Here is a 22,677-nt window from a genome sequence, read left to right as displayed (position 1 = left end):
GTCTTCTCTAAGGACACATGCATAAACAACCAATTTTTTCAAGTTAGTACTTTCTTCTTCACTGGATTTCATACTGTTTTTATAGGCTTCTTCTTCCTAAGTCATACTGCACGGATCTTAAACTGTGATCGCACCAGGTTCTTAATGCTCTTCTTTCTGTTCTTCTCTACATACTGTACATACTGTACAGGTTGATGTAAGTGGATGGCAGGGAGGCATCCTTGCTGTCAAGCCTGCAAGTGTTTTCTAAATAGGCTGTGACCCCCACCTAAAAAAAGACAAGGAAATTCTGACAGTGTTTCAGAGAAAGAGTCATGTGATTAGCTGGATCTCAGCTTAAAATACAAAGTAACATTTTGGGACTAATGCTAAACCAGTTTAGAGTCCTTCACCCTTCTTCTCCTGGCTGTTGTACTAATAAACATGGTACAACTTCATTCTAGGAGCCACTGCAGCTGTGTGCGAATCTGAATGTAGCTTGACATCATTGTAGGTCACTGGTCAGCATATATTTTCCTGTGTTGGTCTGTTTTCCTCTTTGTCCCTCTTTTGTGGGGGCAAAGACAAATAGTGGAGTTTACTGTTTTCTAAGTCCCCCATGCTCTGAAAAATGAAGACAGACTGCTGCACAGTGTTGCAGCCTCGCAAAGCACCACTTGTTTTAAGAATGAGGGGGTGTATTGCAGCCCTAAAAGGCCTTTGTCAGTGATTCAGTGAGACAAGTTACAGGGAGCAGAGTGTTCCCTACCCTTCAGTTAAAGAGAGGGGTTTTCATAGGACAAGATCGATTTGAGATGATGCAAGTTTTCTCTAATCCTCACCACAAGGGTACCAATGACACTTGAGGGTCATTCTAGTTCGTGATAGCTTTCCTTCTCATTTAGAATGTGATGATTGATCCACAACGCTGCTCCAGTTTCAGATACCTTTTCAGCCACCTGATGGTGTAGCGTAGGACAGGCCATGGGGTAACCTGAGCCCAGGTCTGCAGTGAGTGTGTTTCTCACCCAATGATAAAAGGGCAGACTAAAGATCACTTGGAGAGCAGAGAATGATTATGTCCATTCATGTTTTAATCTGCCTACACTGTGCTCGTTTCTCTTTTGATTTATTATGCAATCACTTCCTTTCTCCCTTCATGTAGTGCTGATTTACAAAAGGGTGATTCGATGGATGGTGACACGAGGTAACTTTTGGGGTGATTGAGATGGTCAACAATCTAATCATTCAAAGTATTCTGGGTAAAAAAAAAAAGAATATTTTCTTCAAACAGCAGTGGTGATGCTTATGGATTGTTGACCAAAACAGCCTCCAAAAACTATGATTTTACTCTATGAATGGGAAGCCACACTATCACCAATCAAATTATATTAATGTTAAGATTGAGAGAGAGTGGGGAAGTATGAACTGGACAAGAAGTGATCGTTATCATGATAATGTGTTTAACAGATTTTGTTTAAATATGGCGTCCTCCTTGGCTGATGTCCCACCTGTCGCAGTTTAGTGTGTAAATAGAAGTTGTTTCTCCGCTTCTTCCAAGTATTAGTAAGCTGAACCTTTGGGTACCTTTATTTGTTGCACTGGCATACACACAGTGATGACATCACCCACAGAGGCTGCCATATTGCCACTTTGGCTCAGTTCCTTGTATTTCTTTCCAGACTGATACTTTACTCTCTTTTCTTTCTGATTACAAATGGTCATTCCTTGCAATGAAAAGCACATTATGTTTTCCTTCTTTTTTGTTACCGTCTGTCTGTTCCCAGTGTGAAATCTTTCCACTTTTCTTATTTAATGAATAAAACTGTTTGCGCTGATAGGTGAGCTCCTGACTCTTTGTAACCACATTTATATAAGAATCAACACACTTAATGTCAGAGGCTTTGTATATAATTAGAGCAACACAAGATAGATAGAGCCTTTATCTCCTCCACTCTCCCTCCTCCATCTTTCCACCCCCACATCTTGGTGGCTTGAATCCCCGAGGAGTAGGTTGGGTGGGAGAGAGGGTGAGAAACAGAGATGCTTTTGTTGATGCCATTTTTGTTGATGGTGTAGCACTTGGAGAGAGGTCTGCGTGGCTTGGGAGCAATAGGTTATCAATACAGTTTATTGATTGCTGAGATGAAAGCCTGATGGATGTGTCATTGTCTGCTGTTGGTCTCTCGTGGGAAAAGATGCGTAGAGACCGGGACAGACAGCCAATATGACGACAAAGACAGGCAGCTGATGCACAGCTGATGCGTGTGGATATGGAAGCTGTGTGTGTCTGTGTGTCCTGAATATGGATGAAAGGGAGGGTCTCATTGTTTCGAGGAAGACACATGTTGCTGTAGAAAGCTCATATGTTGTTGTGGTGTGGGTGCGCATGCATGTGTAGTGGGAGTAGGATTTGGTGCAGTGCGAATCCCCTTTGTAATGGTGCAGCAACCCCCCCCCCCCCCCCCCACACACACACACACACACTTCTATCCAGCTCTCTCACTCGTTTCTGCACGCTGAGGTTTATGTAAAAGCCTTACGTAAGACCATAACACTCACTTGTACCAGCCCACCAGTTCAAAGCTAGTGATGCTGACAGTGAGAATGGTGCGTGCTGGTGCATGTGTGTGTATATGCCGGCTGATCTCATCATTAATCTGCTGCTGCTTGGCTGCTGGACGTGGACACTTATCCTGATTGTGAGCCATGTTTGTGCCTGTGTGCACATGTTTGTTTTGGTGCATAAATCTGGTATAAATGCTCAACAGGGAGGATTTAGTTCGGGCCGAACAAGACGTTCTAATACAAACCACTGAAGAGAAGAGAACAAGGGAGGGAGTGAGGAAGAAATGCGTGAAGAAAAAGTGGGAGATTTATTGTGAGTGTGAGTAAGGGTTTGTCTGGCTTCAGAGCTTCAGTGCCCTTAAATGAAGCTTTAAGCTAGACTATGTAACTTTTGATGAACAGGACGCCACATGTAGCAGTAATGGGATAATGGTATACTAAAATGTAGTGTAATTGTAACACAAGAAGAGTCACTGGATCAGCAAACTGACTCAGTAATGTCAGTCACAGCAATATCTCCCTAATGTTTGATAGCATTAGCCACTACTCTACCAGACCAAGTGAAGTGGCAAAACCCATGAGTGTAATAAATTGAACAAGGGTGAGTTTTAAGACTGTGAATGTGCTGTTTCTGCTTTCAAAAGTTACATAGTCTTGCTTTAGGGTAGCATATGTGCTGACGTATGAATGTACATGCAATTAATGTGTATCATCAATTATTAGTGTGTTGTAAGTAGTTAGTTTCAGCAGTCTTTCTAAAGAGCTAAAACATGATACTAAGAATCTTTTTTCCATATTCCAAGCTAAATCGGCATCTACTGCTGTTTGAGTTAGAAAAACTGATGTCATTTTAACAAAGCTATATTGTGTTAGTATTCAACTACAGCTCCTATGAAACTTTGACTTAAGAGATATGATAAAATGATAAGGTGTTCATATACACCGTAGTATAGTAGATAGCCATTTATCTTATAGAAGATAAAACAGAATATTAACTACAAGAAGCCCTCCACAGAACGACCCTCTACATTACAGATGCTGGTGGAGAAAAATGTTTGCATGGAAAGAGCAGAGCAAAGGTCACACTGATGTTTCTAAAATATGATATCTTGATAGTAGGTAGGGTTTCCCTGCCCTGATAAACACACATGAGTGCATGTGTGATGGAGCCCTAAGCACCATTCAAAAGCTGTACCCCACATTCTGCATGGCAGCCTCTCTACACTCGTTGCCATAGTAACTCCACTAGGTCAACCAATGAAAAGAGGGGGCTGGGCAGGAAGGAGGATGGGAGAGTGTTTGGTGGTGGTGACACAGTGTGTGAGAGACGTGACTAGAGTTGAACTGGTGCAGTAATACATTTATACAAATAAAAACACACTCACTAACCTACATGTTGAAATGCACATGCAAATATACTCTGGTCTCAGACACAAATTCAGTTGTTTTTGCTTATGCAAACACACTCAAAGCCTCACCCTTAATGTCAGAGTGTAAACATCCTTTAATAAACCATCAACAGGAGCATCAAGAAAAGGAGACTGACCTTTAGCACACATCCTCTAAACACATCAATTCCTCATGTAAAGGTTTCACTCTGTAGCACTGTTTTTCACCTCTGCAACCTCATGCAAAGCCCCCGCCACCACCACCATTTTTCCTCTCTGTGTATTCCCCTCTCTGTGTTGCTGTTGTTTTTGCTTCGTCCTCTATCCTCCCTCAGTTCTCTCGCTGTCTCCTGTAGGATGCCCCAGCTCCTCTCAGGGTGATGTTGCGCAATCCTCCTGCTTGTCAATAATTCATCAACAGACAGGCTTTTGACTCAGTGAATGAGCCGATCAGTTTGGTACACCGTGAAGACAACAGCACGCGGCACAGTGTGGTGCTGAGTGAAGCTTTTAGCCCCGCAGAAAGTCAAACATGCAAATCTGGTTAAAGTATAAAGGACCAACACGCGCATGTTCTGACTTTGAAATGATAAAACAACAGGAAACAAGATATCTAATTAAGTTCCAAACTGAATGAGAGCTTGTGAGCAGCAAAATAGAATATGGATTAAATTATGAATCACGAGATGACTGAAATTGACTGATACACAGCACAATGGCTTGAATATAGTACTCAATCTTGAATTAACATTTTCACTTAACTGAATTTGCGCTGAAACTTTTGTGAGACACACAACTGGTATGTATCTGTAACTTCCTAAATTAATTCCCCTATTGAACACTTGAGTGTAATTACCAGATAATAAACAGTTTAACATCATGAGCTCAACATTAACCCCCCTCACCTCAAAGTGTGTTGTGTTGCCTCTCATTTACTAGAGCAACAACGCTGAAAATTTAATTAGGAGGTAGGGCAGGCTGGAGGATACACCACATATGTATGGTTGTGTTTGTCAGTGTGTGTGTTCAGGTTAGAGGGCTATAGAATACTGCATGACTGGCCAGTCAGCTCATATTTCTCTGACCCCTGAAGCCTCCAACTGTACCTGTTTCCAGAAAAGAAACAAGAAGTCTTACGCAGAACTTGATACACCCCAGTAAACATTAAAACTGTAACTGACACCCAGGAATATTTTCCATTGTTAGAGGGGTGGTGAAACACAGTTCTACACCAACTAACAACTAGATCTGCTGAATATAGTATATAGTATAGTATATAGTGTGATAAATAATGGTTGTTAGTGATATTCCAGTTTACAAGCAAACATAAAACTTAGTGCGGTTACTATAAATTTAATTTAGTTTTGATGTTCATGAGGAAGCACAGTGCTGGACCATAGTTGCCATATATGCCATCAGTTTGGACTGTGCAGAACGCAACCAGTGCCACCAAAATTAGATTCACCTTTTTCATTCTTGACCCAGAGCAGTCAAACGTCTCAGGAACTGTGTAACAAAGTTGTAATGTTAAATATCCTTATGAATCAATTGAAAAGTTTCATCAAAAGTTTCAACTAAAAGTACCTTCTCAGGTTTTCCCATTTCAATGTACACCTTTCTCGAATCTTATTCTCCATATTCACAGTGAGCACCTGCAGTAAAAATAATGCCAAGTACAAAAAAAGTAAAAGTTGTAACTGCATTGTACAGAAAATACAACAGCATCGTGCACATTAGAAAACTAGACATTTCACGTCATTTTCAGAAAGTTTACCCTCACTTTATGTTCACTTGGAATCACGCACACACACATGCTCACAGGTTTGCAGACATAAGCCCACACCTGACACACCCAAGACTGAATCAGTAGAGTGCCACCTCCACCTTGTTTGAGTCTTGAGAGTGAAACACCAATGAATAAATAGTCAATAGGTTCCATGCTCCTTCAGCTTGGCGGAGCCTGAATATCCACATTGATAAAAGTGTACAGCACATCCTTCACAATCTCCTTGACTTTGTAATTGAGGGAATTAATTCCATCTTTATCCATGTTCCACTGGGTTTTGGTCAGTTTGCCAGGATTCTTTGGGTTAGGCTCATTGTGCAAGTCTCTCTCATGCTTGATCATTTTGTACTTTCCCAACACCGAGTCAGGTCGAGAAATGGACATTCCACGGAAGAAAATTCGCCTGTAGATATCGTCATCCTCGCCACCCCAGCCCCAGTAAGTGTTTGGGAAGCCGTTAATCTTCAAGTATTGCTCCTTGGACAATGAGGAAACCCCACCAAAGTAGGTGTTATAGGGTAATCGGAAGTTAAATTTGTCCATAGCCACAGCCAAGTGTCGGGGATTGTTAAAACATCTATAGAGGTTACGGTCATCTATAGGAACCAGATCTATGTCGGAGAAGACGAAGCACTCATAATCATATTCCTTCAGTGCCTCAACATAGCCTGCATTCATCAGTTTGGCCCGGTTGAACACTCCCTCTCCATCCTGGTTGATGACATACACACCGTAGTCCAACTGCTGACGCATCAATATAGGGTGGAGGTAATACAGCCAGTGATTCAGGTGCTCATGGCGATTTCGGAATGGGATGATGATCGCCACCTTAACAAGTGAGATAAGTGAGTTTGCTTTAACATGAATGCAGAGAGTCATTTAGGCTTTAGTGTTTTTTCGTTATAACCCTTATACTATCAGTTCCCAGATTGGACTCCCAGTGACCTGTCTTTGTTATCCCGCAGCTCACCTCTGTAACTCCTCTGATGTATTTGTTATTGCTTTATTTTATAATTCATTTAGTTCTATCTTGTTTTATTTCTATAATCTTTCCTTTTTATTATTGTTATATGTCTTGCACTACATAACCTTCGATACTATTTTCTAGTATGCTATTATTGGTTTGCCTAGGTAGTGTACATGTTTACAGGTTTTTGAAACTAAAAATTATAAATTGAAAAAAAAAAACCTTATACTGACAGTAAGTCTGTTAGCAGTGAATAGCAGAATGTGGTGTAGTCATATTTTGAGCACAAAAGTTTTTTGTGAGTGAGTTCACATAGTACTTAAAAAATTAGTTTTCACTTTTGATGTCATTCAGATTTTTCAATTTAGATTCAATTTAAAAAAGACAAAACACAAATGAAATGAAATAAGATTAAAGTATAAATATCATGTAAAAATGCGTTATGCTTTAAATCCCACTAAAGTTAACAATGTATTTCCAGACTAGCAAAATGATGATAACAATATACTTCTCCTGTGCTACATTAGAAACTTAAATGCAAGTTAAGTTATTATTGTTTATACACATTAAACAAATACTACAGTACTATTGATGTACTATTCACTCAGATTCTAAAATCATGGTAAACTGTTCCAAACCTGTTATTGTTTTATCTCTGCTTTCACTATTCTGTTCATTTGTCCATTTGTCTCTCTATTGATTCACTTACCTTCTGTTTGGAGATACAGTCTGGTGGCCTGTACCGTCCTCCCTGCTGAAGAGGAGAGCTGATCTCCTTTCTCACCTCATCCAAAGTCCTTTTGGAATTAAACTCCACGCGGAGGGGACCCACAAGTCTTGGAGGGGTGTCAGGGCAGGGTCCCAAAGTCTTGTTCTTTGGGACTAGTGTCGGTATCATCTCTTGGCTGGCTTTTGGGGCGTCAGTCTTCATTTCCCACAGCTCGTGGACACGTTCTTTTATCACAGAGGAAAGGGTGTCGTTTTCATTTGCCACATAATATGACTTCGCGAAAAAAGTTAAAGTGTTGCTTTTGCTGTAGAATGTGAGCACAACAAAACACGCCAGACTGAACAAAGCAAAAATTGCCAGTAGGTTAAAGAGATTTTTCAGCATTTTTGCCAGCCCTGACATTGAGCTCTGTATGCTCAACAGCTCTCGTACTGCTCTGCTACCTGCATTTCTCTTTGCAAGTCAAAGGTTTTCCAAACACAAGAGTAACCAGACAGGTTTCTATTTTCTCTGAGCAACTTCCTTGTTCAAGTCAGCTGATCAGGTTGGGCCTCTCATCTGTAGTTAATAATTAATCATGCTTTTTTTTTTTTCATTTATTTCCTCTTAAGTTACCCAGAATCTAGTGACAGTTGAAAGTTTCAACCAATTGAAAGTGGATCCCTGTGTGTTTGAGTATGTCTACAATATTATTACATTAGTTACTTTAATTTGTATATTATCTCCAAGTACTTGTAGACTGCTGTTGAAACAAAAACAAAACACAAAAGTAATGTACTAAGAGAAGAATTACTTAGTTATTGGCTAAGTGGTCTTGCAGTAATGCAGTATCACTACTATAAAACATCAGAGGAATAATAATACTTCCTGTATGTTGTCAAATGGTGCCCTCTACTGGTGATTGTGCTTGCTGAATTTCCTGAGCGTCCTGTGTTCAAATCAAACCAAAACAGACCGACAGGTTATCCACAGTCCTCCAAGAAGTCCTCAAAGAACCTAGCACATGCTCTCAACCCTGAAAGATGTCCTCAGCCAGATCCTTCAGCATGAATGTGAGATACGTCCCAGGCACTGAAACTTGTCCACATCTGCCCATTGAAACCTGTCGACGTCCCCGTGGTTCTGTCTGTCACCACTATCCTTGTAGAAATAGCCTGTCCTAGGAGGGCTAAACCTTTGAAACACTGCAGCTTGCAGGACAGGGTTGTCCCTCGCTAAGTGGAACAAGATTGAGGTTATTTCCGCCTGCAGTAAACTTGATAAAAATCCCACACAGCAGTTGACTTCCTATTTGTGTGCAGATGAACCAATTGCAGGGTCAGTAAGGGGAGTGCCATCAAAAATGAGGAAACTGGTCTTATGTGAAAGCAGATAAATGGTATTAGTTACTGGTCACACCCAACTTTACTTTGTTTGCAACAGCTGTTCATGTTTAGTTATGTATTATAACAGTAGTATAACGGTGGGTTGTGTATGTGTTGTATTGTGAGCTAAGTTATTGAGATGTTTTATGCTCACATGAGGTAACATTATACACGTGGTTCATAGAAAACGGGAATGTCCTATATCAGTCTTCACATGCAGATTTGCAGGTTTCACACATCCAGCACCTGAGATTCAGCTGAAGGGTGCTGTGTGACATGGAGGGAGTACTTCAGGTTCACTGTGAATAAAAGGACCAAACAGGAACAGATGAGCTAACTGTTGCTCACAGCACTGAAGTAGGAGATATGATGTCTGTTCAGTTATCATATTGATCATGTGTGAACTTCTAAGAACACATTTTTAATCTTCTTGTGCATCCACACATTTTATAAAACCAACAAAATAATATTCCAGCACCAACATTTTCCCCATTACACTCAAATGTCAATGTTACAATAGGGAGTCATCTTTAATGTCTAAATAAAATAAACACAGCATATACAGTGTGGAGATACATGCCGTTCATGTGACATCAGTACCCAAACGTCCATCTGAAAACAAAGCAGCCAGTATTAAAGTCATGTGACAAACCCATAACTGATAAACAGAGATGGCGTTCATTCCAAAGCATAAAAATACGTAAACAAGTTGAGTCAAGGACAAATGCTGCTGTTTGGAATTGGTTGAATGAGGGTTTTAAAAACATGGTTACTCAGAAGGAAAGGAAGGACATGTGAGTGAGAGGAAATGGTTGCTTGGTTTATTAAATAACTGACTGGTTGAAAAAGTATGCAATGACTTGAATAGTCAGATACATAACTGCAAATCAACTTCTGTGGATGAGTGTATTTATGTATTTGTGTGACAATAATTTGCTTAGGCATAAAATCAAAATTATAGTATAACATTGCTAATGATAGAGATAGAGATAAATACAACCTTCATAAAGTAAGGGATTCATATATTTCATTCAAAACCAAGCAGTAGCTGATCAGGAGAATCCTACATAGGTCTGGCCCAAGGCTTCACTTGGACATCTCTATTTAAGTGTTTCAGTGACTGGCTTTATTATGCTTTCAATACTTACTAGTAAGTTAAGATTTAAGTAAGTACATTTTCAAGTGATGGAAGATGTTTTCCACAGCAGTAATGGTCTCTGCTCTCCAAGACATTCTGACTATAGTGGCTATCAACCAGTAACTTTATAACTGAATTAGTCTGAATTGGATTTAAAGCTGAAATCTGTAGCTTTTCACACAGTGCTGCACTCTGCAGCAGAGATAGTGGAGTTCTCTATTTCAGTCAGCTACCACAAAACAACAATGTGAAAATACAAACATGGCTAGTGTTTCTTCCCCATGTGCTGGGTGTGTTTTGAATACACCTAATTGAAATTGTTTGTCAGGATAGGAGGAACCTGTTGCTTTAAAAGCTTCAGTTTCATTGCCTCAAGCTTCAAGTTCATTGTTCTGTCATGACAAGTACAGGTGCATCTAAACCACAGGTAAACTGGATACTGTAAGATCCACCCAGGAATGCAGAAGGCCACAACATTCTTACTGTACCCATAATACACTAATTGCTTGACCTCATTTAAACCAAATGTGCAGTAGGTTGTTGTTAAAACAGTGACTTAGTGGCATTTGTGGCATTTGTGGCATTTTAGACATGACCATTGGGCAAACAATGTGTTGTAAACACTAAACTACATCACTGATAATAACGGAGCAAAAACCTTCAAGGTCCCATATTGTAGAAAGTGAGATTTCCATGTCTTGTTTGATTAGAAAGCAGGTCTAGGTGCTGTATAAATACTGTGATCAAAAAAATAAGGACTTTTTTTAATATGGGACCTTTAAATTGTTGGAAATCTCTGCTAGTGACCCCTGGAGGTCATGTGGCTCCCTGCACTCCATGAACCAAGGTGGCTTTCAAGTGTGGATTTCAGAATCAGAATCAGGATCAGAATCAGAAAATACTTTATTGATCCCCAGGGGGAAATTGTACAGTACCGGTGCTCCCATTCAAGAGTAAAAAGTAGCATAATTTAGAACTAAAGGTATGTACAAAATATAAAAATAAGAGTTAAATAAAGAAATAAAGGAGAAAAAGTAAGAAAAAGAAGAAAACAAACAGGAGCGACTGTAACAGGCTGCATGCACGGTCGGCACATGCGCACTGAATTTTTTTCAACCAACTTGTCATTTTAAATGCAAGTGTCCTGGTTGACATGAAAAACACTAGTTGTTTAAACTAAAATGAGTGCCTTTGGTAGACTTTGCACAAAAAAGTGCTTCTTAAAAGAGTGTTCAATTTAGTGAGGGTTGCTTGTGTGGTGAAACAAAGGCAGTCTGGTGTCATCTGTGCGAGCTTACTGCCACTGTGTTTTTTTAAGACTGTGTATTTTTTCTGCTCTAGCACTTGCAATTCAATAAAAAAAAAAAAAAAAAAACCAAAAATACAAATACCGTTAAGTTTCAGTTTGGTTTGTGTTCCCTTCTATACAACAAAGGAGAAACGCTGATGACTTTCTTCTTCACCACCATAAAGACAAATGTAGTTTGCCCTCGCATCTCATTTCTATGTGTTCTTATCAGTATACATCGTGTCCTTTACAATTTAAGGTTTAAGTGCTGCTTACAATATATTCCCATACTACAGATTCTATCCAACAGCTAATTATATTTATGTAAGCCATGGCTTTAAGCAGTGCTACTGACACTGCTGTGGGACGAAGGGTTAAGAAATAAGCCACATTCCCTAAAATTTTCCCACAACTTTGATGGAGATGTTCCTTCGCCCCCTATTTGCCTGTTTAAACCATTTACCATGGTTCATCATGTTCACCATGGGGATTCCTCTTTGTTTTCATTGCTGCTTCAGTTATGTGATGTACATGGTTAATATGTTGATGTTGGCACTCAACCAGGAGGTTAAATGTTTGCTTAAATCAGAATTCTGTCTAAAAGTGTTCTGATGGCAACCATAAAAGCTCAACTTTTTGACTCCTCAAAAACAAGAATAATATATGGGTACTTTTCCAGCCGCAGACATTTTATTAGCGGTTTGTGGTAGATGTTTGAAAGAGAGGATGGTGAGGAGAAACTATTTTATAATTTAAAGGTTACTCAGTAAATTTAAGGTGTTCAGTTCATTATTTTAATAATCAGTATGAAAAGTTTGGTGCAAACACAGATGTTTTGAAACTAGAGGGACCAAAACACCAGTAGGCACATATTATTACTTGTTATCCGGGTTATTTGTTGTGCAGTATCTACTAGTTTATGCTCAGTGTATCGATAGACATCATGTGTGCAGTCTTGTGTATCGTCACTAGGGGGTGCTCATGTATCACCAATGAAGAATGAGTACATGAGCCACAATGTACTAGAAGGGAAGTGTCTTTCTCCGATTACAGAGACATGGCATGCCCATGTGTAGGATCCTGAACATCCCCCAATACACACACACACACACACACACACAGGTATTTCATGCATGCCCATGTGCATTAATGTGCGTGTTTATGCATGTTACTGCACATGTGTGTCTCTGTCTGCTTTCTGTTCTTAACCACACACTTTTGGACAAATGGGCTGCTGTTTGTAGAGAAACCTGATCCCGAGGCCTCTATAGATGGAATCCAGCTTTGGTCTGAACATTTTAAAAGAAATCCTTTTTTTTTTCTTTTTTTACACCTCCTCCCGCTTTTGCTTATTTTTGCTGCTCCCACCAACTTGAGTTTCAGAACAAGAATGGTGCTTACCGAGACACATTTGTAACCAGAGAAGCAGGCTTGTTGGATGGACATCCAACCCAAACTGCACTAGCAAGACTGGTAAACCCCTGCTGATTTAGCCACACAAGTGCTGGCACTGCGGCATCCCTTTGGAGATGGGCGGGTCTGCTTTTTTTGGACCCACATTTCACTTAGCATGCATGCTTGTGGTGTCAGAGCGACATTTATGCAAAACCTGTAACGTTTCTTAATTAAATAGATGAGTGGAATGTTAAAACAAGTGCTTCTCTTTACTCTGTGTTGAGAAGTTTACACAACTGATCCAGGACTTTTTGTATGACTTCTGTGGTGGTGATACAGAACCATTTCCCCAGTTTTAATCAGGCTTTTGTTGACCAGTCGTTTTTTACTGAATGGAATTTAGTGAATCAGTACAGGTTAGTGTGATAATTACCTTAATAACACAGTACACCACGTACATGCAGATGCAGTTCGTTTCTGCAAATACTGGGACGTTCTCACACTCAATTTATTCATATGGGTCACACTCAATCTATTTGATACTGAAATGATTGTAAATAGCTCTGGTCTTTCCTTCAGGCATGGCAGAGACCACAATAATAGAATAACAACCAGATATGTGGTGGAAAAACACAAGACATTGTTTAACAAAATATATGTGTATATGTAACATGTTTTTCTAGATTTTTGTAGCTTAAAATGTATTAAAATGTATTTTTGGCCTCGTATAGACCCTCAGAGAATATCCAAAGCTTGCAAGAGGCAGGACAACATACTCCCCCACCATCTGAAAATTTGAATACATTGCATACATGCATTTACTGCAGTCATATAGACAGATGTGAACACACACACAGTCACACACACATGCACATTTATACTCAACCACAGCTCTTAAAACAGCCCTAGCTACAGCCTAGAGAACTCAGCAGTTTAGTGAAACATGATGCCCAGACCATAAAAGTGTGTGTGTGTGGTGTGTGTGTGTGTGTGTGTGTGTGTGTGTGTAGTTTTGAGTGGTCTCAGCTGTGTGGGACACACTGCAATGACAGCCAATCAGAGCTAATTCAGAATCAGAGTGGTTTTGACGGCTCCATGGTCTACCCAGGGGAACAAAGCAGTTTGTGTGTGTGCGTGTATGTGTGTACATGGGTGTGTGAGTGTGTATGTGTGTACACCTCTCAACCTTACTCCGCACTCCACCTGCTTCTCATTGCCCAAATGGTCTGACAAAATCTGTTTTCTGATGTATTCAGCATTTGTATTCCAAAGCTTTTATTCCATAGGCGCAAAATGATATGAAATGTATGAAAGTTATTTGAATTTGACTTGAAAATAATCAAATAAATCAAGTAAAAAGCCCCTTTGTCTTGTTTTTGAGAAGCCTTGCTGCTTATTATACCTATTTCTCATGTTTACAACACATAACAGAGTTCTCAGCTATCAGTTTAAATGTGAAATTTCCTCCTTAAAGTTATATCGATCAAGATCAGCTGAGTTTAATGTTGTTTAAATGAACCCTGACTCCCAGACACCTGTAGACTATTTATTAACTAAATTAAAGAGACACCTAATATCCTCTTCCATTTCTCCCTTTCCTTCCACTCTATTCAAGACAATGGGTTGTTTTGACCCAGTGTGAATAATAAAGATATTTTATAAACCAAAACTAACATGGTTGTGACCTCTTATAATTTACTTTAGCTTTCTACTTTTTATACTTACAGTAAATTCCAGTGTTTACAGCCTGACAGTTATATGAGAGTTAACTTATTCATTGGACAGTTCTGAAGACATGTCATCCTGTGTTGTCTGTGCTGCATGGCCCCAAGTGGGAAAATCAAAATAAAGTCTATTCTGGTGACCTTAAACAAGTCATGCCACATTACTGGGCTCAAAGGCTGTATTTATCTTCACTGGTGGTCTGACCAGTAAAGAGCTAGCATAGAAATATTTGGACATGAACATTAGACCTCATCCTTTATAACAACAAAAATGGCCACTTGAAACACAGGGAGAGGATAAATACCACAACTGGGGAAATGACAACTGTTATTAGAGGGTGAATCAGGTAAATATGTCAATCTTAGGTGTCACATGTTCATATAAATCGACCTGAAATAATGAGAGCACTTCGGGGTTGGATTTGGTTTAAAGTTTTTATTTTCCCCTTAGTGACGCGGGGTACACATTTGAGCCGAGACACAACCTCTGGTCTATTTTTGCCATTACCACTAGAATTTCAGGTTAAAGGCCTTGCTCAAGAGCAGCATTCTTCTTCTGCTCTCCTGCCCAGGTTTTTATAGCCTGTCCAGGTATTTGATCAAGGCCACTCTAGCCTTTAAGCTACAACCATTTGCAGTGTTTAAGCTGAGCTGGCAACTTCAGTTCTTCAAAAGTTGGAGAAACATCAGCCCTGAGTCCCAGGGATGGGGGCGAAAACCCAGGGAAGGAAAACCGGCAAGCACCGTCCTCTGCTCCCCTCATCATCCATCGCTCTCGTTTTCTACGTGACGTGAAGCCGGCGTTCTCCCAATAGGCCCTGGGGCGATGTGTCAGTAGCAAGTGGAGAACGAAGGAGAAGTGCTCAATTAGGGCCCATTGACGTATGGTCTTCACACCTAACTATCTTCTTCTCCCATCCCTGATAGGTAGCTCTGTAGAGGCTCCCTCTTCACTCACTTGTTCGCTCAGTCACACACTTGCAACCTCGAACACCCACACACTAGCTGTCTCCCTCACTCACACACTCGTTCATTCATTTCCCTCTTCATTAACGCAGGTCCTTTCTATCTCAGGTAGATAGACTTCCATGCACATTTATTCGCCCGCCACCATTTTAAAGCGTAGTCCCCCCCCATATTCTCCCCTGCTAAATGAGAATATCTCCTCAGCAACACTGTCATTCACTGTGAAAGTGACATAATAGTTGCTTTTGACTTTATGCCAATATGTACAAATAACATGGCTAAGACATTTTTCTCTTTATGCTAAGTATGAAGCTACTCCCAGCAGCCAGCTAACTTAACTGTAAAACGTCAAATTGCCGCTTTTACACTTTGGTTTTTGTATGGCTTAAACAAACAAGATGCAATGTGTTAATGCTGGTGGTAACTTCATGATTAGTTCCATACCTACATGACTTTTCATCCAACTCTCAAGAAAGCAAATTAGCGTATTTTTCAAAATGTCAAATTATTCTTTAAAAGTTAAATTACAATAAATGTCCCTTTTGGGATTAACAAAAGTAGAATTTAAACTTTAGTTATCATAATTGCTAATGGCTTACTTATCATAATTGCTAATGTTTTAATTAATTAGCCCCAAGCTAATTAATACAAATGTATGAATAAAAATCCATAAATACAGAGGAAATGAGGAAACACTGAGCGCCTGTCATGGCGGCTTTGTGTGAGAGACAGAGGCAGACAAGAGGCCAGGTGTACCTAATTAGTTAAGGCTGCATTCCATTCTTCATTCTTCACTAGCACCATTTACTTGGATATTAAATGCCACAGAGCCATTATAAATGTACAGTTATTGTTAAATTGCACCTGCGTTTCTTTGTGCTACAACAATTCAAGAAAAAAAAAGAGAGAAAAAAAAGGCCTGCATGTTTGGTTTTGCCGTGAGGGTAAAGGTCACGCGGGGAGCACAGTTGCTCGACATCGCTAGAGAAGTTACTATCATCATGGATCATTAGAGGAGACAGTAAAACGTCAGGGGAGCGAAAAAACGGTAAACGAAAACGCGAACATTTCTAAAACGGACTGGATCTGAGATGCTTCAGCTGGTGCCATACATTACAAGAGGACGGAGTACAAAACATCAGTGTTCGCCCGCTAACGTTATGTGAAAGTGACGAGCTGCGAAAGGTGGATTTGACCGACTTGCGAAGGATATCCGGAGTACGTCACTTCTAAAAGGTAAGGAGCTCCTTGTAGAAGTTGTGTTATATGTTAAGTTACGGGTTTCATTGGGACTCTTGCCGTGTTGCTAACCAGAGATGGACTGTTTGGACTCAGAGTTAGATGGTGTGTAACGTTGTTGTTGTTTCAGTTTGTCTGTCAGACTTTCCTCGCTGTTTCTCTGGTTATGTGTCATGACACCGGTTTTTGGCGTAATGTAGAGGCTGCTCTTTGCTGAAGGATTATTTGATCACATTTGCATTCTTGCGTTGTGCTGTGACGACTCTTAAGTGCAAGTACAGTGAGCTTCTTTCTCGTCTCAGATGCTGTTTCTGCTGTAAGTGACATTGCTTCCTCTTTCTCTGTCTCTCTGCTCAGTGGCCACTGTTTTGTGTTGAATTAAAGCTTATGATCTTTGTGGAATGACATTTCAGTTATGAACTGTTTGGTGTAGGTGAGAATAATGAGACCATCCTGGTCCCGATTAGGTTTTTCTTCTGATTTCAATAAGCAATCTAATAATGTGTATCTGCTGATAGATTTGGTGTTTATATTTCCCTTCATAATACGATCTGTGGGGTAGCCGACTTTCAGTAGACCTACGTTAAAATGAGCAAGGCCGACAAAAGGCTTCCCAGTGTTTTGTGTGTTGTCCTGTACGACTTTGTGTAATATCTGTAAAGAAACCAAGTGTCTGTGTGCACTGCTTTGACTGGAAGGTCTGGAAAGGATTTGGATGGATTTTCTTCATGACCAGTGTGAACAAAATGTAGAATTTCAAACACAGTTTTCAAACAACTGCAGCACTTTGGGAGGCTTGATACACCTGCAAGCTGTTGCAAAAGCACTTATAGGATGCAACCTTCACTACACAGCCAGAAAGCATCTGTTCAGCATCCTATGCTCTAGCACGGTGTAGCACTACTTTTTGTCTTCATGACGGCTTCACACTTAGTTGTTTTAGTGGGGCTGCTTCACCTGAGACACTTGAAGAGAGAATTTTATCAGGTTACATCTGACCATCCATCAGCAGTTAGGGTAGACACTGGCAAGTGGGGTTGGTGTGGCTTGTAAATGGGATTTTGGATGTGGAAAATAAGAAAGCAGGAGGTAGAATTCAGATGCTCTCATCTTTGTGTTGCTGAATGCAAGCATTATTATAAGACTGTGACATTAATGTGTTTTAAGGTGTAAAAGTTTATTGCCTCATTTTAGCTTTCTTATGCAACTTTAGAAATGTGTTTGGTGCTTTGTCATTGTAAATATACGGTTAAACTTTTCTGACTAAATGAGAAGTGGAGCTGTTTCCTGTCCTGTTTTGAACTGAATGGAGGTGTGTGGAAAACTAATGCTTTACCTTACTTACTTACCTTACTGGGCCATAGTTGTCAGTGCATATAAAACCTGTCACAACTAACATTAGAGAGATGGAAAATGTAAATGGTTTTTTAAAACTTGAAGTTCATGTCACTAAATTTGGGGCCCGGCTCCTTCTTTGCTGCCTGTGATGTGTTGCAAACTCATAATGCATCCCTGTCTTCCCTCTGTATTTTACCGTGCTGAATTAATTCTAATAATTAATGGAAACTCTTCTGCACAGTTAAGAATCTCTGACAATCTTTGAATTATCTCAGAGCAGAAGAAGCAATGCAGTCTCTAGGTATCTTACCTCCTTTGCTCCTCGTCTTCTCCCCCCTGCTTGTTCTTCTTCTTCTCCCCTTTCCCTACCTCCTTCCTCTTGACATGTGTCACATTTTGGGCTTCTGCTCTCGAGGGATAAATGCCAGATTACATGGTGTAGTATTTTTATCCGTAGTACATTAACCGGCGGAGCTTACAGCATCAAAGCTCGGAGGAGATCATCACACAAGCACACACACACACACACACACACACACACATTCATATCAGAACTGAAATGGAGAGTGTAAAGTGCCTCCTTTGATCTCTCCCTCCCTCCTATTCCTAATTACCCCAGTGACACACATACATGCAAACACACACGATGCACACATGTGCTCACACATGCACACAAAGAAATGAATACATCCTGGGAATCCATGAAAAAATGGTGAATTAGATGTCAAATGTTCATCTGCCAAAACCTGAACAAAACCGTTGTGCAGGGCACGTGACTGCACATTACTCGTTGTGAAATGATGGCCATATTACAACTACTTTCACTAAATATGCAGAAAATCATGGGCTGATAGGGCTGGAAGATATCCATAGCTCACAGCCTCTTGTATCAGAGTCTTTATTTTTTTTTCTCACAAACCCAGTGAAATTGTGTACAACCCTTTTGGTATCAGCTACAAATGACATTGTTCTTGGATACTTAGTCTACCATTTATACAGCCTGTAGGAAATGACTAGAGGTTCCATTGACACAAACGCCAAGAATTTGACCTTTGATCTTTGATTCATTTAATATATATATGTGGTGGGTAATTTTAATTATCAGTCATCAGCTCATACATAGTGGTACCCATCAGAGGTGTCTTCCCCCAGTTTGTATGAAATGTACATTTGTTTCATGTTTTATGTGTAACACATAATTGACATATAACAAAATCAACTGGGTTTTTTGTGAAGTCTGAAAAGAAAACGTATCATATAGCAAAAATAACAAAATAGCAAAGCAGTGACTGTGGCACTCAATCCATGTAGAAAATGATATGATGGCAACACCCTTACTCTCCCATTACCCAAACACATCATTACTATGATATTCTCGAACAGTTCCGGCATCACTCATACCCCAAACATGAGCAAAATGGTATTACTCACTTTGTAAACACTCCTGCACTGATATTACTGCTTGTTTTTGCGTCTTTGGTTTTACAAGATACTGAAGAAGATTTGTAAACTTTGATACACAGATGACACACAAGACTGGATGGTCTGGAATCCCACTGTGGGTTTCAGATTGTTTCAAAGATGGATCACCAACAGGCCTTTGATGTGAACAGTCTACCCATGATAAAAGCAATGCTAAATTGTCCTCTGACTTGCCTGCCACATATAAACCAGGTTTAATGTATGACAGTACTGTATAGTTGAGACTGAGGATAATGCTGTATATATTATCTGATCAATAACCGAATAAAAACCAGTCCAATTAATAATAAAATGCATTGAATTACTCAGCTAAGTAAAACTCAACATGAGAGCAGTTTAGTAAACAAACTAAACGCATGAGTTAGACACAATGAAAAATAATCTCTCCAATGCTTCAGAGTGCTCACCAGTTAGTAGCTCATCTCATTCAAGTACTGAGAGTTTCTCACTACCTCATCGGTTGCCAACAGGACCTGGTGTGGGCCATTCAGCCTGCTGAGAACGCAGCCTTGTTGACCTTTGGGTGCCGTCAACCGATCAATAAGGGGATATTTTGCTCTGTTTCCACCACTGTTGCTAAATGTGTGAAGAGCCTCACCCTACTTCATGAGGTCATGTAGGAGAGCTTTGAGTGGTGGGGAGAGGGTTTGCACCATGTGTATGTGCGTGTGGTGCATTGAAGATTGAAGCTGTGTGTTTGTTCATGGTAGGGATTAGCTGTAGCTTGTAGGGGAGATGTAGCATGAGTGCTTTGTTGAGAGGCTCAATTGGCCCTGCAGTACATGTCGTTTAGGTGAAATCAGTAAGGATCTATTCATTGAGTGCCTCACTCCCGGCTTGTGTGCCTCATCCAATAACGGGTGGAGATGGGCGTTATTGTGTGTCAGTATTTATGTGTGTATCTCTCCGTACAGGTGGCTAAGTGTGTTCCTGATCAGTACATAACCCCTGGGAGGGAACTTCGATCTTCCCTTTTGACCTTTCACCCCTTGAAGTTGACTCCTGTATCACTTCAGGCCTCACAAGTAGGCTGTAATAAATCTCTGCTATGCAGAGATGGTGATTGGCTGCAATCTGACATCCCTCCAAGACCTGTACGCCTCCAGGAGCCTGAGGCCCCTGACCCCTCCTACAAACTGTTTCAGTTATCCCCCTCAGGCAAGAGGACCAAAACCTCACGCCACAAGAACTGTTTTTTCCCATCCGCAGCTGGCCTCATCAACAAGACCCGGGACCCCCCGCCCCCCAACTATATGTTATATTATATAACACAAAGTCTACACACCTGACTCAATGCATTACATTAACACCCAAGTACTGGAGTACTTACAGTACTTGTTTTATCTTTATGAATTAATGAAGATAATTATTAGTTGCATGTACAGTTAAGTTTAAAGACCTATTTTGCATCACATATTTTGATGGGATACACCTGTCAGTTTACTGCTGTTTTCTGTGTATTTTTCTCTACTGGGTAAATGGGAGTTGTTTGAGGTTGAGTGGGGAGTTAATGTCTGTCTCTGTTTCTCTGTGTGGGGTACATACTCCCACCAGGGGTGGCTGACAAGAGATGACTGTGGCTTACCACACACTGAGAGTGCTGCTCTTCTTTAATCTCCCTCCCTCTCTTTCTCTCTGTGTTTCTCTCTCCCCCATCATAATTTCTCTCAACCCTGACACGTAAAAGCCTTCCCTCCCATCTTAACCAGAGCTAATCCTTCAGCAGGTTTTTGGGGGTGTCGTGCTGTTTTGGGGCTCTTCTACTGACACAACGGTTTAGTATCATAATGGCTTGCAAACACCTGTCCAATTAGGTTGATTGTGATGCACCTCAAACTACCAGACGGATCCTGCGGCGTGGCACAGAGATTTAGCGAAACACACTAAATACTTCTGCTCCAGAGGGATGTTTTTGCAGTTTTGTGACAAATGTCTTTCTGTAAATCCAGGTTTAGTGAAGGGTAATTGAGGGGACTTCAAGAGTCAGTTGTCAGAAAAGGACAAAAGTCTTTCCACTCAATTTAAGTTCCAACGTCAGTTTACTCAGTGTCACAAAAGTGGTGAGAATTATAGGTTGTCCAAGGTTTATGGGAGGGTTTTTTAAAAAACATTTTATAGTTGAATTCAAACATGTCTAAACTTAAAAGTGGTGCACTGGCTTAAAGGTTTTTGTGTTTTCATTAAAAAGTAGCAAAAGGAGAGGTGAGAAGATATGATGACACTAACATTTTAGAGATTTGGTAACAGATGATCACTCAATTTAACAATTCGTACATTGGGTTTTTGACAGCCCGGTCAAGCCCAACATTTTATATCCATATAAGCTCTATGTTATAGTCTTGCTCTTTTAACCACCCAATGCAACTATAAAAAGCATGCCTTCTGTCACAAACACCTTATTCATATTTTTTTAACCCCTCTTCAGGAAAAGTTGGAAAAACACAAAGGGGTTGTTATTTGACCAATTCATAGGCTAGTTGTCATGCAGAGTTGTTGTGCAGAGGTGCACAGGAATTGGGTATTTGCCATTGGGTGGCACTGCATTCAAAGACAGAACGTTCAGTAAATCAAGGTGGGATCCTGCTCTGTGTAGTTTACATAAAACTCAACTCTTTAAGTGGCCCACCCTTGGCACTATTAACTACCATATAGAAGTTTTCAATGAAAACACGCCCTTCTCTTGCAAGCATAATTGTACCATCAGTCTTAAAATACGGAAGTCTCTCCAAACTTGAAAGATAAGTGAAACCTCATCATCAGCATATCATCAAGATAAACTGACGCTGCTCCACTCACATTGAATGACAGCATCCATGGCAGTTTTCTGAAGAAATAACCCATGTTTTTTGTCTTTGGAATGACTAACACTATATTTAACCGTTCAAGATCAATATTGCAGCATACAACGCCAATGGAAAAATCAGCCCCGTCTGTCTTGTTTGTCTGACTGAAGTTCAGCTAGTGCCCATAGTGACCATTTCGTAGAAGATGATAGCAATGGGTCAGTTTGGGTCGACCACATTTTGGATCTGGTCTGATATTCCTCGGGTCTATTTGGAGGTTTTCCACAGATCAATTTTGAATTGGGCCAAAACTTTATACGTCTTAAATTTACAGTCCAATTCTCCCAAGCAGTAGATCTTACAAGGTACAACACAGTGTAGCCAGCATGCAGCTAATCATTGCTACTGTGCCACTTTTATTCTCAAAGTGGAGTTTATTAAACTGGCACAGATTAGGAATTTAAAAGGCTTTGAAAGCTATAAAGATACTCAACCAACAGCTGAACTATGTAATGCTATATAGGACTGGCCTTGCCCTTTAA

At 40.3% G+C, this 22,677-nt stretch overlaps 1 protein-coding gene across 1 annotated transcript; it reads right to left on the bottom strand.

Annotated features, from left to right (window-relative positions):
* Nucleotides 1-4,033: 4,033 nt before the first annotated feature.
* On the bottom strand, nt 4,034-8,078 carry LOC139304277 (beta-1,4-galactosyltransferase 2-like). The gene is made up of 2 exons (XM_070928193.1): nt 7,398-8,078; nt 4,034-6,549 (listed from the first exon to the last, which is right to left on the bottom strand). Exons 1-2 carry the CDS (start codon nt 7,818-7,820, stop codon nt 5,881-5,883), a joined length of 1,092 nt encoding a protein of 363 aa, XP_070784294.1. The 5' UTR covers nt 7,821-8,078; the 3' UTR covers nt 4,034-5,880.
* Between the last annotated feature and the right edge of the window lie 14,599 nt (nt 8,079-22,677).

The sequence above is a fragment of the Enoplosus armatus genome, chromosome 21 (assembly GCF_043641665.1).
Source record: "Enoplosus armatus isolate fEnoArm2 chromosome 21, fEnoArm2.hap1, whole genome shotgun sequence".
Classification (NCBI taxonomy): domain Eukaryota; kingdom Metazoa; phylum Chordata; class Actinopteri; order Centrarchiformes; family Enoplosidae; genus Enoplosus; species Enoplosus armatus.
The sequence above is the reverse complement of the archived record's forward strand: the minus strand, read 5'-3'. Positions and strand labels throughout refer to the sequence as shown.

Excerpts from the sequence above, each read along its gene's own strand:
- LOC139304277 (XM_070928193.1), bottom strand. The coding sequence starts at position 7,820 with ATGTCAGGGCTGGCAAAAATGCTGAAAAATCTCTTTAACCTACTGGCA. Across the intron at positions 6,550-7,397 it reads ACTGTATCTCCAAACAGAAG|GTGGCGATCATCATCCCATT; the intron begins GTAAGTGAATCA and ends TCACTTGTTAAG.